The 18,363-nt window shown below is 35.7% G+C and overlaps 1 protein-coding gene across 1 annotated transcript in view; it reads right to left on the bottom strand.

Moving 5' to 3' along the window:
• Positions 1-1,318: 1,318 nt before the first annotated feature.
• The window catches only part of AUH (AU RNA binding methylglutaconyl-CoA hydratase), a 114,291-nt gene continuing 97,246 nt past the window's right edge, over positions 1,319-18,363 (bottom strand). The window contains exons 7-10 of the mRNA XM_005154908.3: positions 6,794-6,981; positions 5,054-5,104; positions 3,324-3,371; positions 1,319-2,515 (exon numbers count right to left, since the gene is read on the bottom strand). Coding sequence (XP_005154965.1) covers positions 2,438-2,515; positions 3,324-3,371; positions 5,054-5,104; positions 6,794-6,981 — 365 coding nt within the window. The 3' untranslated portion in view covers positions 1,319-2,437. The remainder of the gene's footprint in view (positions 2,516-3,323; positions 3,372-5,053; positions 5,105-6,793; positions 6,982-18,363) is intronic.

An 18,363-nucleotide genomic window follows, 5' to 3' on the forward strand; every position in this document is an offset into this window, starting at 1 on the left:
GCTTTCACAGATTAAAGGCTAAAATAATATGTGTCATATAAAGCCACACATTAATTTCTACATGAAACTGAGTACTTCTAGGCAATTTAGTAAGTTGAACTTGCACTTACACTGTTGAGAGGTAATCAGCTGAAGGCAACAGACCTACCTGTATTATAGCTTTTCAATATCCAGCTCTGTGAAGAACTGCAGAAGTAGTCACTATCCACTTGAGCTCAGTCAGAGCAGGAGATAAAGCTGCTTATAACTAGGGATCACGAAATAAAATTCAAGGAAACAAGTGGGGACTGTGGCTCAGTCACCCATGAGGTACTGTGGAGAAAACATGGCTTTACCAGGAACTGAAACAGCTGAGCCTAAGCACTTGAAGGAAGATCTGCCAGATCATAACTTTCAAAGGGAAAAGCCTTTATAAGAGCATTTCAGTTACAAATGACCCTCTTGTGGAAGAGGAATTCTAATACTGCTATTAATCACAAGCACTGCAGCCATCGTAACATGTCAGTTAATAATAGAGACAGTAAGTGATTAACACTTCTTTAGCTAAAATATTGCTCCTTTAGGATTATTTAAGTCACTAGAAAATACCTTTAAAAATTGTCCTATTGGTATTCACTTTGTAATAATATTCAAGCTGTTGACTTCAAAGAAGGCACTCAAATTGCTACAGTATGACAGTATCTTCTCCTATGAAAAGGAATGGAGAGACCACTGTGACAGCAAAATTATTTTCTGAGATCAAAACTACTAGTTAAAGGCATGAATCTACACAGTCTGATGCTATAGTATTTAAAGTTATTAGATTTTTTTAAATAGACATTCACAGAAGCTACTTAATCAGTTCTTTTTAGAAAAAAAGAGGCAGCTCAGTAACTGGACTGTGTATCAAAGTTATGAAACAGAAGCCCGTCAGCATAGGCTTAGTATTTTTTCTCCTATTAACATAATTATTTCCAACTCAGTAAAAATGAAAATGACATGTTAGCATTTCAAAAACATGAGAAAATGACCCTCTAGGCTTTATATGACTATCAAAACAAGAACCGGTAAATTATTTGCAAATTATCATGCGTGAAATGATTGACTCAGCAAGTTTACCAGTCAACAAAGTGTGTTCTCTACCAGTTATAATCAATTTACATGTAATGATATGTCTAAATATGAAATTAAATGAGTTCTTGTCATTTCATGTTGATCAGCTTCTTTATCATCATAGATATGGACAGTGACCATAGTTAATGTTGCAGAAACAAAACAAGTTTTGTGAGCCAACAGTAACCAAACACGAAGAAATTTGTTTTCATATAAAAACACAGCCTTTGACTGCTAAGCCATGTTTATTTTCCAGTCAAGTTAACAAAAATACTTTCTAAAAGGTTATTTCCAGGCATTTGCTGTACATGCCATGCCCACAGCAAACATACAGTATGAATCACAACAGTTTTCCCACCTTGGAACCTACTGGATTTCTCTTTCAGCATATAAAAAGAACCCTGAGGCCGTCACAGAATAAAGAACATTTCAGTATCATCCCCATTATATATAAATATACATTATTAGAACCTCCAGAAGGAATATTCTGGAGAAGAAGAGAATTCTAGTTTCCTTAACAGCACATTAGTCACATCCCTGCACAACAATCTTTAATACAATCATCAAAAATCTAAAATATCTGGGGGAAGTGGAATAAGCTTCTTTACAGCGGACAGTGCTGATCAGATGTTACACTGGAAGAATGCAAGACAAAGCCAGGATTTAACATACAAGAATGCATAATTAAAGGCTGCCCTCGAAAATGTCTTCATTTAATACAGTTGAATATACATAATGGCAATGATTTCATCCAAAGGACACCATTCCGTACTAAAATTAACTTAATTTTACTTAGAATAGTGTAAGTCAGATAAATAAGCTTAACATTTCCCAAGCAATAATCCTTTTCATTTCCCTTAGCTTTATTTATAATGTACATATTCAGGTAAAATACGCAAATATCATTTTTACTGACATACAGAATCATTCCAATGCATATTTGGCACAATTTCTTATTTTTTGGTATTCAGTAGTCGGTTTTGTTTTGATAAAATGATACAGCAGATTTATACTTGACATCACACATAGGCTTTGTATATATAAAGAATTTACAGAGCTATTTCAATTGTGGAATGGTAAGTTTCGTACATACGAAATTTTAAGAATGCTGCATGAACCTGTGACCTTGCGAATACACATATCAGCCTTCAGAAATGGTAATGAGCTGACACACATTTTTGGCTGGGCCCAGTACAAGTATGGACACATTCATGTATGTTGTAACATCAGCATGGTTGGATTTTACTTTGGTGGTTGTGATATTCCAGGTGCAGATGCAGATGCACCTTAATGGTCCTCATAGCAGTACTTTTATCTCACTGTATGTTAAAGGCATCAGCTTCTTTTATTCTCCCTTGTAGCGAGGAGGTCTCTTCTCCTTAAATGCAAGAAGGCCTTCAATTCTATCTTTTGTTGGAATAGTCTGCAATGAGCAGAGTAACAATTCATTATTGACACCAAAAACAATACCAAGAAAAGTATTTTTATACAGATCCCAGTTCTTCAATGTATCCAACAGGCAACATATAATACAAAACTAAAATTAAAACAAAAATGTCTGGTCAGATAGAGGAAAGTACCAAACACTTCAAAGCCACAATATAAGGCTGTGAAACAATCTGGGAAAAGAAAGAGTATCTTTTCTCCAACAGATGACTGTGAAGCTCTTTCAGGTTTGTTTATGAGCTTTTGGTGTTTTGTTTTGGTGTTCTGCTTTGTTTGGGGAAAGGGGTTGGTTATCAATCAGATCACCATATGTTTTAAGTAAGTATTTAATGTTGATGCTTCTACTTCCATGATTAAAAACTTGTCTCAATGACCAAGAACAAACTCACTCAAATGCATTATTCCCATGCTTCACTAGCAAAGAGGTTGGTCTCGGTTTTTGGCTGGTTAGAACACATGCCATTAGTGTCACAGAAGTGTCCTTCAAGTTGTTTGACATCAAAAAACGAAATAAAGCAAAAGCAAGGTAGTTTTTGGACCAGATGCATAGCAGTGTATGACTGGTGAGGTGTATGAATAGTAGTGCTTCATGACCTTCATCATAACAGTCTTGGCAGGGAGATGTTTTTGTCCTAAACTATACCTCCATCCAAAACCAAAGTAGAAGGAAGGGCTAAATGTAGAAGAGATCACAGAGCAATTTCTAGTTGAATTTCTGCATGTTTTGTAACAGGCACCCACAAAGCCTGTTTTCTGGATGTTTTTGTGTAATCATAGTTACATACCTGAGCGTAACAAGCTTCTTCAATTGCTAAACCTGTTACTAAGTCGACCTGAGGAAAAAAATGCAATATTTTTTAAAAGTGTATTTGTATATTTATTATATATTATTTCCTGATAGCTAACAAGTACTGTGTTTTTATATTTCCCATACTAAAACACTTTTGAACACAGAATTGCTACACTGCCATGTGCTGAGAGTGGTTAGTATTTCTGTAACAGTTTCCTTATTTGGCAATACAATTAGTAAGTAATAGACTGTCAAAATAATGCATGTTCTTCACTACAAATCATCTAGACTAAAAAACCATTAGCTACTTGCACATTTGTAATCATATCATGTACTACAGGGGGAAAGATTTAATGTACTGCGTAATTATTTAAAAATTGTTCTGAAACAAGTTATCTTCAAATATCATGTACAACAAAATGGACATAAATTCAAGTTTAAAGTGATTTAAAATAAAAAGAAGATGACAATGACTATCCTGAATCATCACCTAGTTTTAATAACATTTTTTTCTTTGTAAGTGGGTCTGAGAAGCTGAAAAGGATGAATTTTCCCCTCACTAATTCTCTGCCTAAAAAAACCTAACATCAGATTCTGTAGAATTTACCAGCTCTTCACATGGCTACTGAATGGACTGTGGCTATGCACCACAAGCAATTTGTGAAGGGGAGATAAACTATAGGATAGACTACTAAAGGAAACTGTGAAATTTCTGCCATGGAAGATTTGTAACAACAGCTTGAATGAACATTTGGCTCCATTGGTCTTAGAGCCTCAAGACTGAACTAGGTGATCATTAGGATCCTTCTAACCCTATTGTCCCTAATTCTATAAACATCATGATTTTGACCTTCCAGTCCACTGTATATGGTAGCTAGATAATTTAGGTTGTAGCATTTTGAACCTTGGATACCACTGAAATAAATCTTGAATTCCAGCATAACTTGCTGTGGAAACCTAACAAACACACTCTTTGCACACAAGTATTTGAGTTTGGTTCTTAGGCCAAAACTTGCTGGTGGTAGGCTTTTGCTGAACTCAATTACATTACTGGTTGATTTTGAGACTTTTGAGAGGTCCATTCTTAAATTCAGTTGAGCTATAGGTGTCCTGGTGCAGAGCTTATGCATGTGCTTAACTTTAAATATGAATAGTCCTGTTAAGCTTAGCAAGATGATTCACAAGCCTGAAGTAAAACACATGTACAGACATATTCAGGACTGGATTTTAACAAGCTTTAGAACTATGTCAATAGTCTTCAAGAAGGAGTGGCAATCAGAATCAAGTATGAAATCAGACTCCAGATTTAATTTTAACACTAATCTCTATTAAACTATTAAAAATAAGTAACATGCCTTTCAGCCTTTAACTGTATTAGTTACTAAACACTGAGAACATTGACAAGCTTGATGGAGTATGACTTTCAGGTTTTCTTCCCTGAAATGCAACTTGTTCATAGTAGTTTATGTTTACTTTCTATTATTAATCATTAGCTGAGTGCATTACTTCTGGACAGACACAAGGTTACTGAGCCTCATTACAGAAAACAGCATCAACCCTACTCTCAGGAGTCTGAGACATAAAAAAAATTGCATTTCATCTTTGAAAAAGCTTTGACTAAATAGATTTTGAAAGACAATACACTGAAAAACAAAAGAGTTCTACCACAGTATACCTGTTGCCAGTCTGACTTCTACTTACTCTTAGGGAAGTACAGATCCTTACCTCCATTCCCTGATTGATGGCTAGTTTTGCAACTCTCATTGCTACTGGTCCCTAAAATGGAAGAAAAAGATCATTTACGGTATCATCAAAATGTACGAGATAATGCAGTGAAGAATCTGCACATCATTGTTCTTACATTGGGATCTTCTAGACTTTGGACACTCATCACATTTATAGTAAATATATCAAATATCCTATATTGCATCACTACAGTAGACATTTGCTTGCAAACTTAGTTTCAGTCTCCACAGTTTCAGTATCGAGAAGGAATGAATGTATGCTGCTTTCAGAAGAAACTAATTAAAGCAGTTTTTTCGGTTTGTTTCAAAGGTGCTGAGAATCTCCACTTTTGTCAGTCTTGCTCAATTTCCTTCAAAACAAGGCTCAGAATGGCCATTTTAAGTGACATCACTACAGGTTTTCCCAATGTCAATCTTGTATCCCTGTTGTGATACAATGGAGATGCCTAAAAAAGATGTGATAATGAAATAAAATTAACCAATGCCACTTCAAACTTAAACTATGTTACTGCAAAGCCTACACTTGGTCAAGTGATGACAGTCTTCTGTGAGCAACTGAAGTCCCCAGCAAGCAAAGGGATTACCACCCTCCTCGTCCAACGTGCTGTAGAACAGCAAGACATCTTTGGGAATTGTCTCAGTCCTGTGCCTATCCATTAGCACCAGTTTATCAACATTCAGATACTGCTTTAGAAAAGTGGCCTGTTGCTCTGGAAAAAGCCAAATGCTTTAGAGTTGATTCCAGTGAGAAGTTTTAACTATAAATATGCATTTTAGAATCCCTGAATGTTACAATTTTCACTGTATTTCTCACGTTTGTCTATGAGGGTGTTTAAGACAAAAAATTACCAGTGTTAATGCTGTATTTAATCTGTAATGTTTTCCACCTTCAGTGAAAAATATTTGCTCTTACACTTGTGATCCAACAAAATGGTTTACTAATTATTTTCTTCTTCTGTCTCCTATGAATTTTCTGCCTGGGAGACTCCACTTGAAAATCAGGTTTATCCTACTCTGAACAAACAGCTGGCAGTCTATGGCAACAGGGGAACAGGCAGCCACCAGCAAACACAAACACTCCTGTAAGGGTCATACTTAAAACTTTTAACTGAAATTTTCAAATTCTAAAGCACAGGGATTTAGCAAATCCCATTTCAATTTTTTTATGAAAGACAGAGATAGGATATCACTTTGAATGAATGATAATAAAAGCACGATGCTTTCATCAAGTTTATACAAAAAGGACAGAAAGTAAACTTTCCACTAGTAAATGGGTTTTGCTTGAACACTGAAATTACATTTAGCCTTATGTTTTTTTTAGCCTTATGTTTTCAAAATAAAAGTTACACTGAGATATGTCCACTTTCACATGGACCTTTTTACCTCTCTTCTGAAGCGTTCAACAGCAATAGAAAAAACTATTGAGATAACACTTTACTAAAAAAACCCACAACTGTACCCAATTTTTGTTTAACACTTGAAAGCCAAAATATGCAATACAAACATAGACCAAACCATGACAAAGGACTTTTGCTTTACCATGAAATAATTATCAAGTAACACCACTCAGTACACAAGAGAAAACTCCTGACTGCAGTCCACATAAGTAGAACCGCTCTAATATGTAACTTCATGACAGCTTTTCTTATTAGAGATAGTTCTTTTTCAGTTTTAATGTTTGTCAAAAACTAAAAACTAAATTTAAAACAATTTATTTTACCTGAGGTAAAAATTCTTTTGCCAGGGCTAATGCTCTTCTGTATGCAGCATCCCCTGCTTCATTCTGTTCTACCACATGGCTAATCAATCCTATTGATTTTGCTTCCTCACCATCTACAATACGCGCAGAGAAGATTAGTTCTTTTGCCAAAGACACTCCAATTGTACGAGGCAATCTCTGTGTCCCCCCTAAAGTTTGGAAAAAGAGAAAATGCAAGTATTAGTTTTCCATCCATTTATACCACTAATGTGGATGTCTTGCTCAGCTCATATTTTTTTATTTCCATAAATAATTCTATGAGCATACAGAAATTAGATTACCATACAAAGGCATCCCTAATGCCTGCTTCAGTTTTAAAACTACATCTAAAAATAAATCAATTGCTCTGTTTCTCAGAAAGACATGTAAATAGCTGAAAAGAGGCAATATTAATAATTGATTCTGTTCTATTTCAGACAAGTTACCCTTACCCATATCATCTAGAAACTGAAGGAAAACTACTTGCCAGTAATTACCAAATCCAATCCAATTTTTATTATATTAATCACCACAATATGAGCACTTCTGAAGAACTATTCTCAAAAAGAATATATACTCGAACAAGACCAGTCCATGCTAAAATTTGCAAATGTTAGGGACAGTATTCATATGGAAACTAAACTAATACCACTAGACAATGTCTTTAAAAAGCCATGGCAGGTGTGGATCAAGAGAGTAAGGCACCTAACTTTGGTTAGCTTTTCTCACTATGTTAAAAACCTCTTTGACAGATCAGCATTTACAGAAGGTCAGTAAGCAGACACATTAATCAGACATGTGGAGGTTGCTTAGTTGGACTAACAATTAACTTTCCAGAACTGATGAACAATGAAAATGTGGGAATAATCATTATCAGAACTGAAAAAGCAGACTCAAATCTCAGAAGCAGATGTTTGTATGAATTAAAACAGTGGAAATGGCCTTCATCCAGGAGAAATGATTTTGAAAATATAGAAGTTCTACGTTTTTGACATGGATCTGAAACAAACACTCAATTTACATAGACATTCTGTAAGTAAAAATTTATATCCAAATAGCTATTTCTGAAAAAGCATGACTATCATTTCAAATATATGTATAAATGCAAGAGGAATATTTATATGTGGTGTTCAAAGAGAGACAATACAACACTGGATAAATGTGTGTTCAACTAATAAAATAGATTAATTTCCACTAGACAATGTTAGACTAAGACAATATTTTATTGAAGCCGTGGAGTCCTCTTATTGATGTTTCCTGAAAATACTTTAATTACATCTCTGAGACAAGTAAGCTGATTAGATACAAGCAAAGGTTTTTGTGGTTCAGTGATCTAGCTTTCAACTACTGCGTTTTTATGAATCACAAGCTTCAGCTATTGTATTCCTTTCCATAAAAATGAACCTGTCTTTGAACACATTACATCATATGAAAATGCAGAAAGGTTGGGGGATTCCTGCCTTGTGACTCTCCAGAATACTAAAAAATCATGATCTATAACAAAAACAGAGACATGTTTTCTGGGCTGAAACTCCAAGAATTAAAAAAATGCTTACACTCATAACAGGTTTAAAAAAAAATCATCTGTGGAACAACATTAGTAAACACAAATAATGTGATATTCTTAGTGTTCTACTACCCCGTGAGGGTTTTAGCAAGACTGCCCTGTTGGTCAAAGGCAACAGGCAACAGCAAGAGGAACTTCTCTTCATCAAATTTTGCTAATTCTGTTAGTTGTACAGCTAAACCAGTGACAGTGTTAGGGGGAAACGTTGCTAATGGCATAATTTAGAGAAAGACCCTACTCTAGAGAATTTTTGTGAAGGGGGGAGAGGGGGCAGGAGGGAGGCAGTAGGAGACTAAGACAAACTCGTGGTAAAATACTCCAAATCTGAAGCCTAAGCCTTCCCATTAGCCTTCTGGTGAGATTCACGGAGAATGATTACAACTGTAGCTATCAACATTTATATCAGAACTACATGCCATAAAAATGTGAGCTGTGTTTTCAAGAAGCTTGCTGCTTATGATACTGAGCTGTACCACTATCACCACAAACATGTATTGGCTTTTTTGTTTTAAATACTGAATACGTCTTTCAATTTCTCACCCAAAGAAGCTGTCACACCCTACCTTATATACATTTTAAGTGCACATCAGAATGCCACAAATTTCAACACTGTCTCTCTTTAAGAATAGGCCGGTCATAAATTACCCCTTTCACCATAGTAATTTAAACTTTGGTTGAAGAAAACAAATTGTCCAAATCATAAGACCTGAAACCATATGAAGCTGAATTTACTGATTCCACATCTTCTGCTTATTCCTTGTCTGGTGTGCCTAGTATTTTTTTATACTTCATTATCTCCTTTTACTATTTTATCTCTTCTGTTACTGCTTTTACCAGGAAATGTTGAAAACAAAATTTAATTGAGCAACAATATTTCATAACTTTGACCAAACAATGGATATGTTTAAGCATGAAATTGTGTTTATAGATGAAGAAAAGTGATCTTGCCAGTGTCTTACACAACAATGATTAAAGAGAAAAAAAAAGCAGACTAGTCTATCTCTGCCTCCTGCACTGCAAATCCATTAAGCAGAGCAGCATATTCTTTGATTAATATTCACAGAACAGAAGCCAGCATTTCAGTGCATCAATCACATATACTCAGTAGTAGGAATAAGATATATGGACACACAAAAGCAGTAAGACCCAGTTAATCAGATGCAAACAACACACCAAAATACATCCAACACACCAAACTTACATCCATTTATGCCGAAACGACAGAGTACACTGCAGACAGATGTTCTGTTTCAGTAATACACAAAGAACATATAATGCCTGCCAACTACAATCAGAGCTAAAGGAAGTAACACCCAACCTTCAAAGACATGACTTAACCTAGGTATTTCATCTAAATGTAGAGCAGAATTTGATGGCAGAATAGTTGTTTAATCTTCTAAAATTTAATGACATGTTATTTCAAGGACTAGTGATCTGGTATTACTCAGTGTATTTGACAGACAGTTGCAATGTAATGCATTCTTATCTGAGATGGTATATATTCAATGTTGTAATAATTGTAAACAGCAGGTTTAGATTACATTTTAGTTCATGTGAAAAGACACAGTAAATACAAGACTGGTAAGTTCTGGTATAAAAAATGTGAAACATTATGGTATTTCTTTAACAAATAGTTGATTTTTTATGAATATTTATTTACTGTCAGTAATTCATCAATTACAAAATATGTACACAACTGGTTTGGATTAAGGGAATTACATGATAAATTCCCAAGAGTATATCCAGCAAGATGAAGCAATTAGCTTACTGGAAATAGATTCATCATTCTGGCAGAGAGTATCTATAGTCAGTAGTTTCTCACTGCTGAAGGCTCTGTCAAAACATATTGGAAAAAATTCCGTTCTGACAAAAAATCCAAACTTTAATGCAGTAATAATCCTGTTAAGTCATGTAAAGCTGAGTCTTTCTATCTTATCCTTTCTATCATGAGCTCTGATTCACATTATACTGATTTAACCAATGGGTTTCTGGATTTCTTTTTTTAAAGACTCCTGTGCATTTCTAATGTTTTATTAATAATCAGTGGTGAATCTGAAGTTTTTTTATCCACAAACTTTCTGATTATTCAAGTCAGTCAAGAAATGGCTTAAATGTATCTTTGTGACTCTTTTGCATAAAGCTGTAAGGAGCAGATTTTTCTCTTTGCCATTGAAACTCATAGAAATACAGAACCTGCTGCTCAGGACACCAAATCCTTACCAATATGAGCCCATAAGTAAAATAATGTAAAAATATTATTTTAATGTAATACTTTTCAGCCAGGTAAGTAATATTTTAATAGTGTAACAAACATATTTTCCACTTTTAAAGTACCTTCCATTCATTGTTAGCTGTTTTCAAAACATTACACATTTTAAAAGCCTAAATGCTCTACCAAGACAATATTTAACACCAGGTTTCCAACAGATTATTTCCCAGACTAGGACTTGATCGTGCAAAGTTGTACATGTTTTAGTTAACTTAAATGCAAGATTTTTATGGGCTCTGAGATCCCAAATTCTTCCACAGAAGAGAACATGAAAAGCCCTTCACTGGCACAAACTGTGTAACTGACAAACAACTGAAAACAGACTGAGAAAGACAGCAACAACAATATAAGTGACCAGGTGAAAACAGGGTGGAGAAGAAACAGAACAGAAAATTATCTCTGTAAGGGGAAAAAAGCACAGAGCTGGCAAAGAGCAGGCAGTAGGTGAGGTTGCTATTGTGTCTGGCCATATAAGCTGAGACAGTGGTCTGTGGCTGACTCAGAGGTTACCCCAGGGTCTGTGATGACTGAGAAGTTGTTTGAGTGAGATTTCATAGTAGGTTGCCAAAAAGGAGCTACTAGTAGGTTGCTCATGGAAGTTTGGCTTGCCAGTCAAGCTGAAGAAAGCTCTGCAGGAACATCAGAAACACCCTACCTGAGGTCAAAGAGGCAGTATGACCAGGTACCTACACCAGCCATGCAGTAGCAAATCCCAGCTCCAAAACTGCCAGCTTAATTTGCAAATCAGTCCTTAATTTTCACAGTCTGTTTTATTCACCTGCCTCTGTGGACTGGTTTAAGAAAACCTATCTGAAAAACACCTAGGGTATACCAAACTACCATGCGTGGGTGGCTTGAAGGTGGCAGCTGGAGTCTGAAGAATGTAATACTTGGCGTGAAGATGTGTGAATGCTCAAGATGCATGTGAGAAAGTGTAAATACACTTTCAGAATTCACTAACAGTTAAATAATCACAGCTTTTATATAGAAAGATGAAATCGTTGGGTAATTTAGAAAAACTAAATTCATTTTCAAAATAGTAATCCTCTTGTAGATTGAGAAGGACAGAAGACAGTTTCTCAGCAGATGGCTGCATACATGAAATGAATGGAACCAAAAAATGCATCTGGAACCTGATTTTTGTAAGATGGACTCCAAAAGGGATTCTGCATCTGGTGTAAGGAACTTACTCCACATTTCCCTCACAAGGGTGGTACAACCAACTGCATGGACTCCACTGTCAGACAAAACACTGCTTGAGAAACACATCTCTGCAGTGCCACCCATGGACTCCCAGGACTCACGGTACTAAGCAATGCACAGCCTCCCATACTTTTTTTAAACTGAAATTTGTTGAGGAAGAGAAATGCCTAAGGCCATTCATCTAATTACTACTACTTAAATGTATACAAACACAACAAACACGAGCACACACAAGCATTCAGTTTAGCCACATGCCTTCCTGCTACCCCAGATAGGAGCTTGGTCTTACTGTCATTTGGGAATGCAACAATGAAAAGTGAACTTAAACAAAATTCAAGAGTACATATACATTAAATTATAACTCATATTGCTGCAGATAGAAATTAATGGCCAAAGAGAATGCATTTTCCACTTCTAAAATTATACCCATGTATTTATGAAGTCATTACTCAGCTGTAACAACAGGTAGGAGGTTTAAACCAGTGCTGCTCTGTATGATCATATTTTAAAAATCATGTGGGCTTTATGAGAAGTAATAAAAACAAAAAAAAATGTATTTTAAATAAATAATTTTACAGTCCTTGTTCTTATAGTTTTGGATTGATTATAACAGCTAAAATTTGATTCATGTGAAAACCCAGACAAAAGAACAACATAAGAAAAACTATTGTCATTACTTAGGGCAAGTGAAATACAGAAAAATTAATTACCACAATAATATTGTATTTTTATTTACATTTTGAATCAGATCAGTCACAAAATGTGACAATTACTTCAGTTTTAATGAACAGAATTGAAATAAAGAAAACAACAAGCAAAGCAAAAACCAGACCATTAAATCTGAAGTCTTCACTGCTTATGAGCAAGTGACTTGAACATTTTCCTCACTTCAGTGCTCTCCTTATGGAAATCTACCATTTTATTCTTCCACACAGCAAAGAAATCCATCACTTTGCTAAACCTCCAAATCAATTCCTACTCCTAACCCTATTCTTTCTCCCATCCTGACTACTATCAAATTAATGTCATTTCAACTGTTTGAAAGTAATGGGTTTTTAAGAATTTACCTCTGAAATTATTCATCCCTGAAATTCTCTGACTTGAGCAGCACTAAAGAAAGAAGAATAGGTGGCCCACACAATGGGAGCCCAGGGAAAACAGCAAAGCCAACGAGACTGTAGGAAGACACAATCCTGGTTTAGCTGTCAAATCCCAAGGAGGCAGAGTGCTCTCTCTACTGATAAATATATGTTAAATGAAGTTCTACATATTAAGCATATTTTTCATCTTGAGTAGTATGCCCTCCCAGTTGAGGCAGAAATACACTGCAGCCACACTGCACCGAGTCTAGTACCTATGTTATAACATAATATAGTTTTGAAAACAGAGACTACCAAAAATCTGGCCAAAATCATTCAAAGATGGGATGCACTAACCTAACAACCTGCAACACAAAAACTAAACTTTTCAGTAAATCAGAACTTATTTCTGAGACTCAAAAATACTCCTAACTTCTCCAGCGTGATCTGTTAGAATATGTAGCGCTATCTAGGAGTGCCAGAATGGCATTCTGTTCTTTTTACTTCCCAGACAGATCCTTCTATTTGTTATCCTACAGTAAGAGTTGATATGTGAAGAAATATTCACGGCTGCTATTAAAAATTCTGTAAGTCACATGAATAATTGAAATCTTCTTTTTATTTCTGCATGCTAATTTGTATTCTAGATGTTACTTTATTTACTATTCCTTGCAAGTGTATTATCTATCTGCAAGAATAATGAAAAATTATATGATAAATTGACAATTAAACCAATTCACAATTAAAATAATCACAAGTGTAAACATAAACATGCATTCAGTCTATAAAATCACTAAAATCAGTGAACTGTCCTAAGAAATTGCAGTTAAAACAATCTGAACATACCAGGCTAGAAGCCTATGACACAGACTGGGAGAAAGGCTTCTTTTCCAAAGCCAGCATCACCCTTCATAGGCTCCACAGAAAGCCTCTTTATTTGCTATCGAAATAGGATTCAGTCACTACTCAGCTATACTGAGAACAGCAGTTACCCTCCAGATATGAAAGACTGGAAGAAGATCTAAATTGCTTACAGGTTCATGTCCTTATCGGGAAACTGCATCTCTCTACTACTTTTGAATGACCCTCAGTTCCACATACTGCTGTTCAGGATCAACCGAGGGAGGGTAGACAGAACCACCACTATTAAAAGACCAAACAGATGGTATATATAAAACAACGCTTCTTCCCTCACTGATAAATTTTGCTTATTTCACATTGCTAACATTTTGAGAATCAGAGTTTTAAAAGACATTACAGCCTAAATGCATTAAGAATTTTCACTTTAATATGCACATAATTTTGTGTTAAGGTATCTAACAACTTTAAATGTCCATAGCATAGGTTTTCTACTAGACAGTCCCTGTGCAACAGTGGACCTACACAGTAAGTGCAATCTGTTATTTTAACATTTTATTGTTTGGTATTACTCGGATGTTTTTCATGAACAGAAAACTACAGCTCTTCCACCACATTCTAATCGATTTTCAATTCCTAAAAAAAAATCCCAAATCCAACAACTGACAGGAAATCAATGAAGAAAGAGTAAATAAGTGATTATTCTCAGGCTGGAGATATCAGACTGCTACAACACTAAGGAAAGGAATTATATTAATAAACACCTCATATTCCTCTCACCTGCTGCTGTGACATACAATACTGAAGTCTTACTATAGCATGCAATGCAAAATGACTGTACAGAATGGCAAGTCTTTCCCTATAGATGTAGCAGCTAGTGCTAATTAGATTCTTCTGTCACTTAATCACACACAGATGAGTTGGCTTTCATGGACCTTTACAGTTTTAAGGATCAAAGAAACTACATATTAATTTTATTTTCCTTACATCCTACATCAGAATTCCTGGAAGAGAGACATTTGAGGCTATGCATACAGCAGTAATGAAGAAATTAATCTGTATCAGCAGCAAGAACTAGGACAGCTGCCAGAAACACTGCACTTATTAAAAAGATTTATAAATACCTCTTAATTAACATAAGTCATTAAGAATAGTTTATAACAAACATTAAGAATCAACAAGATAGGGATCACCACTCACTTCTCACTGGCTGGTCTCATCCTGCTCTTCAGGCAGGACCATTCTGATACAACCAGACCTAGCTGCTGCACCCTCTGTGCTTCTATGTGTGACTACAGCCTGGTTGCTGCTCCTAGTTCTAGATCTCTCAAGGCACTCCTACATGCAGAGCCTTTGACCCTTCTCTAGCAGCAATCCACCTGCTTGATTAAAACACCAGTGCTAGAGCCCTCCCCAATCCACAGCAGTTCAGGAACATCTTAATGGAGACTGAAGACTTCAAAAGCTCTGCTCCTGCCTAAGTCTTTCAGGGAATACATGGCATATGAGCAAGCAGCTAAAAAAACCCCACAGAAAATAAAAAAAAAAAAACTTTAGTAAAGGCCTCTTTACCCTCAAAATCAAAAGAGAATCATGGAATTTTTAGAAAAAGAGCAGACATGGTGAATGAACCCCCTTTTAGACTCCATTTGCCTGCAAGGCTAGGAATATGATGAGCAACCACAAACCCATATTACCTTTTTGGCCTCAGCCTCTTCTCTCTTTGTCAGAAAAAAATGGTATTTTTAAACAGAATTTTCGTATTTCGCTCTCATATTAAGCCTCAGATTAGTTTATCCCTAAAACCTGGCAGCCCTCTTCCCTAGCCAGCCTTGCTTGTAACATACATACTTCCTGCAGCTGGACTACTGAAACAGTTCAGAAACTGAGTCATTATCACACCTCCACTGTTAACCCTAAGCAGGGCTGTATCTTACGATGCTTGTACACTTCCAAGGTTACATAGCAAGCTGTAGTTTTTCTGTAGAAATATCCAATAAAATGACAAAAGCAAGATAAGCTTGCAGCATGTTAGCATGGTCCTTATGTTTTTTATGTTTTAAACCTGAAATATGATTTCAGATAGTTTACACTAACATCTCAGTCCTCATCTGGTTGCTTATTCATGCATCTCTATTTCCTTGGGGTTTAAGAGCCTACAGTATCTTTTTTTAGGGAAACAAAATACTGTATTTAATCTCGAACAAAATATTTTGGGTTTACCACTTGATTTTGATTGATAAATTAGTACAGCTACTAACTGAACCTTCTTGGTTTTTAACAGTCCTACCTCTAACAAAAATGTCTAATTAAAATAACCCTTCTTCAGTCTGCTGCTTCTACTCAAGCCATGTACTATTACTGACAGGCTTGAGAGGTGGGCCAGTGAAAACCTCATGAAGTTCAACAAGGGCAAGATCCTACACACGGATCAGGGCAATCCCAAGCACAAATACAAAATATAATCAATAAAAATTAGATCATTAAGGTGATGATGATCTTATATGCTACTCAAACTGTACACATGGAGTATCATTGAGCAGCAGGAATTTAATAGTTTTGCACTGATAATCCCCCAGCTGTGGTAATACGCACATCCTCTCTTTACTGGTTGATAACAGGCTAGGTTGCTCATACCTGTGAGACAAAGTTGGTAGGTTCAAATTGCACAAAAAACCTTCCCCCAGTTATTAGACTAAACACAGTCATGATTCCCCAGAATACTTTATGTTAGATCATTTTAGCTCCCTATAGATGAGAGCAGTGGTGTTTTCATGCAAACATGCAGGATGGGAGAGATACAACTATTTGCTCCCCAAAGAATAATGAAATATTGTCCAAGAACTACATACAGCTGATGCTCAAGGCACACATAAAGGAAGATGAGAGGAAGAACAGTCTTTTAAGGAAAAACTACTGGGAAATCAAGTATACCAAACTAGCCTGCAATTGCAGGGAGCTGGAAGAGACGACCAAAACTGGAAGCTGTTTCCAGCCACCCTAGCAAAGCTCCCGAGCATCTGCTTTTTGGGACAAGATCACCATATTTCCTAGAAATAGGGAAAATGAGGACCTCCTTTAGCTTGTTATTTTGTGGGTTTTTTTTTTTTTTTCTATAAACAGAAACATTTTTTAGGACCATCCAAATTCTGTTAAGCCAGTAAGTATGGTTTAGTTTTCTGCGCAAGCAAGAAAGCCAACAAGCTTAGTATGAGGACCTCACAGTCCCAAGCTGAAAGAAGAATTTCACCTCATTCATAATCAACTAACAAGCAGCTATTCCTATTAGGAATGGCTGTTTGTTAATTCAATGGCTAATACATTCCAGACAGGTATTAATGACCTTAGCGTATTGAGCTAAAAGATCAAAATGAAACTAACTTCCTCCACTCTTTTTTAGTTTCAGCATGGTCATACATATTTCTTGATACACAGATGCAAAATCATGTCAAAAAAAACATTAGGTCAGGCCTCTGAGAGACTGAATTCTGTACTTTTTTACCTAAAACACTTGTATAGTTAAATACACTGCACTCTGTGTTCCTATTTTCTTTACGATTTCACAAAACTTCTATGGTAAGAATTAGCTGTCAAGAGAAAACTCAGATTAACTCAGTCATCTGATTAACATTGATTTCTTGGACTCAAATTCATATTAAAATATAAATATCATTAACATAAACTTGTTAGGATAAAGATACAAAGGATTAATAGCTTTATGGGCAATTTTTCCTCTAAGCTTGGTTTCAGCTTTGTCTGAGAATCAGAGGAAAAAAAAGTCATTCTTGGTCATAACCTGAAAACACATGGTGAAAAATTGAGGTAAAGAAGAACATGAATCTACTATTTCTGAAATTCAGAGATTTGTAATGGTTGGCTCAAATAAGTCTCCAGAGCCAGAGAGGTTCTGTGCAATGAAGAAACAGTATTTCATATCTGACTTTGTCCAACTTGTTTTGTGGTGAACTACCTTGTGCAGCTGTTCAATTGTCATTTCATTTGTTGAATTTTCTGGGAATTGAAGAAAAATACCAGACATACAATGAATTCATTATAAGCTTGGAAGCTATTCTTCTTTTCTACATAATACAGTCATAAATGAGTAAGAAATTGAAATAATTAGACTCTACTATTATTCTTTAATAACAGATCTCAAAATAGGCAAACTACTCAATCAAAAACTGAGTTACACTAGTTGTACCTACATGAAGGATATGTTTTTCATTTGCTTCAAATGCAACTTTGAACCTAAGTAGAATGGATTTAGTTTTCCACATTACCTTGGCCTGACACAATGATCTTACTTTCTTCAAGGTTTTCACCCTGTGGCAGCTAAAAATGGGGCCACAGTGAAATTAGAAAGCTGTGCTTCCATTTCAGAAAAGTGTGGGATGTTTCATTCATCCTTATACACTACCCTGAGTTCAGAAGTTGGGATAGTTGTGTTTTCCAAGAACTGCATCATTGTTCTAGAGTTCCATGATGGCAACCATGCAGTACAATTTATATATTACAGTTTGCCTTTTATACATTACAGTAGAAATGATCCATATCTGCATTTCATGAGTATCCTAAA

Source organism: Melopsittacus undulatus, chromosome Z (genome assembly GCF_012275295.1).
Source record: "Melopsittacus undulatus isolate bMelUnd1 chromosome Z, bMelUnd1.mat.Z, whole genome shotgun sequence".
Taxonomy (NCBI): domain Eukaryota; kingdom Metazoa; phylum Chordata; class Aves; order Psittaciformes; family Psittaculidae; genus Melopsittacus; species Melopsittacus undulatus.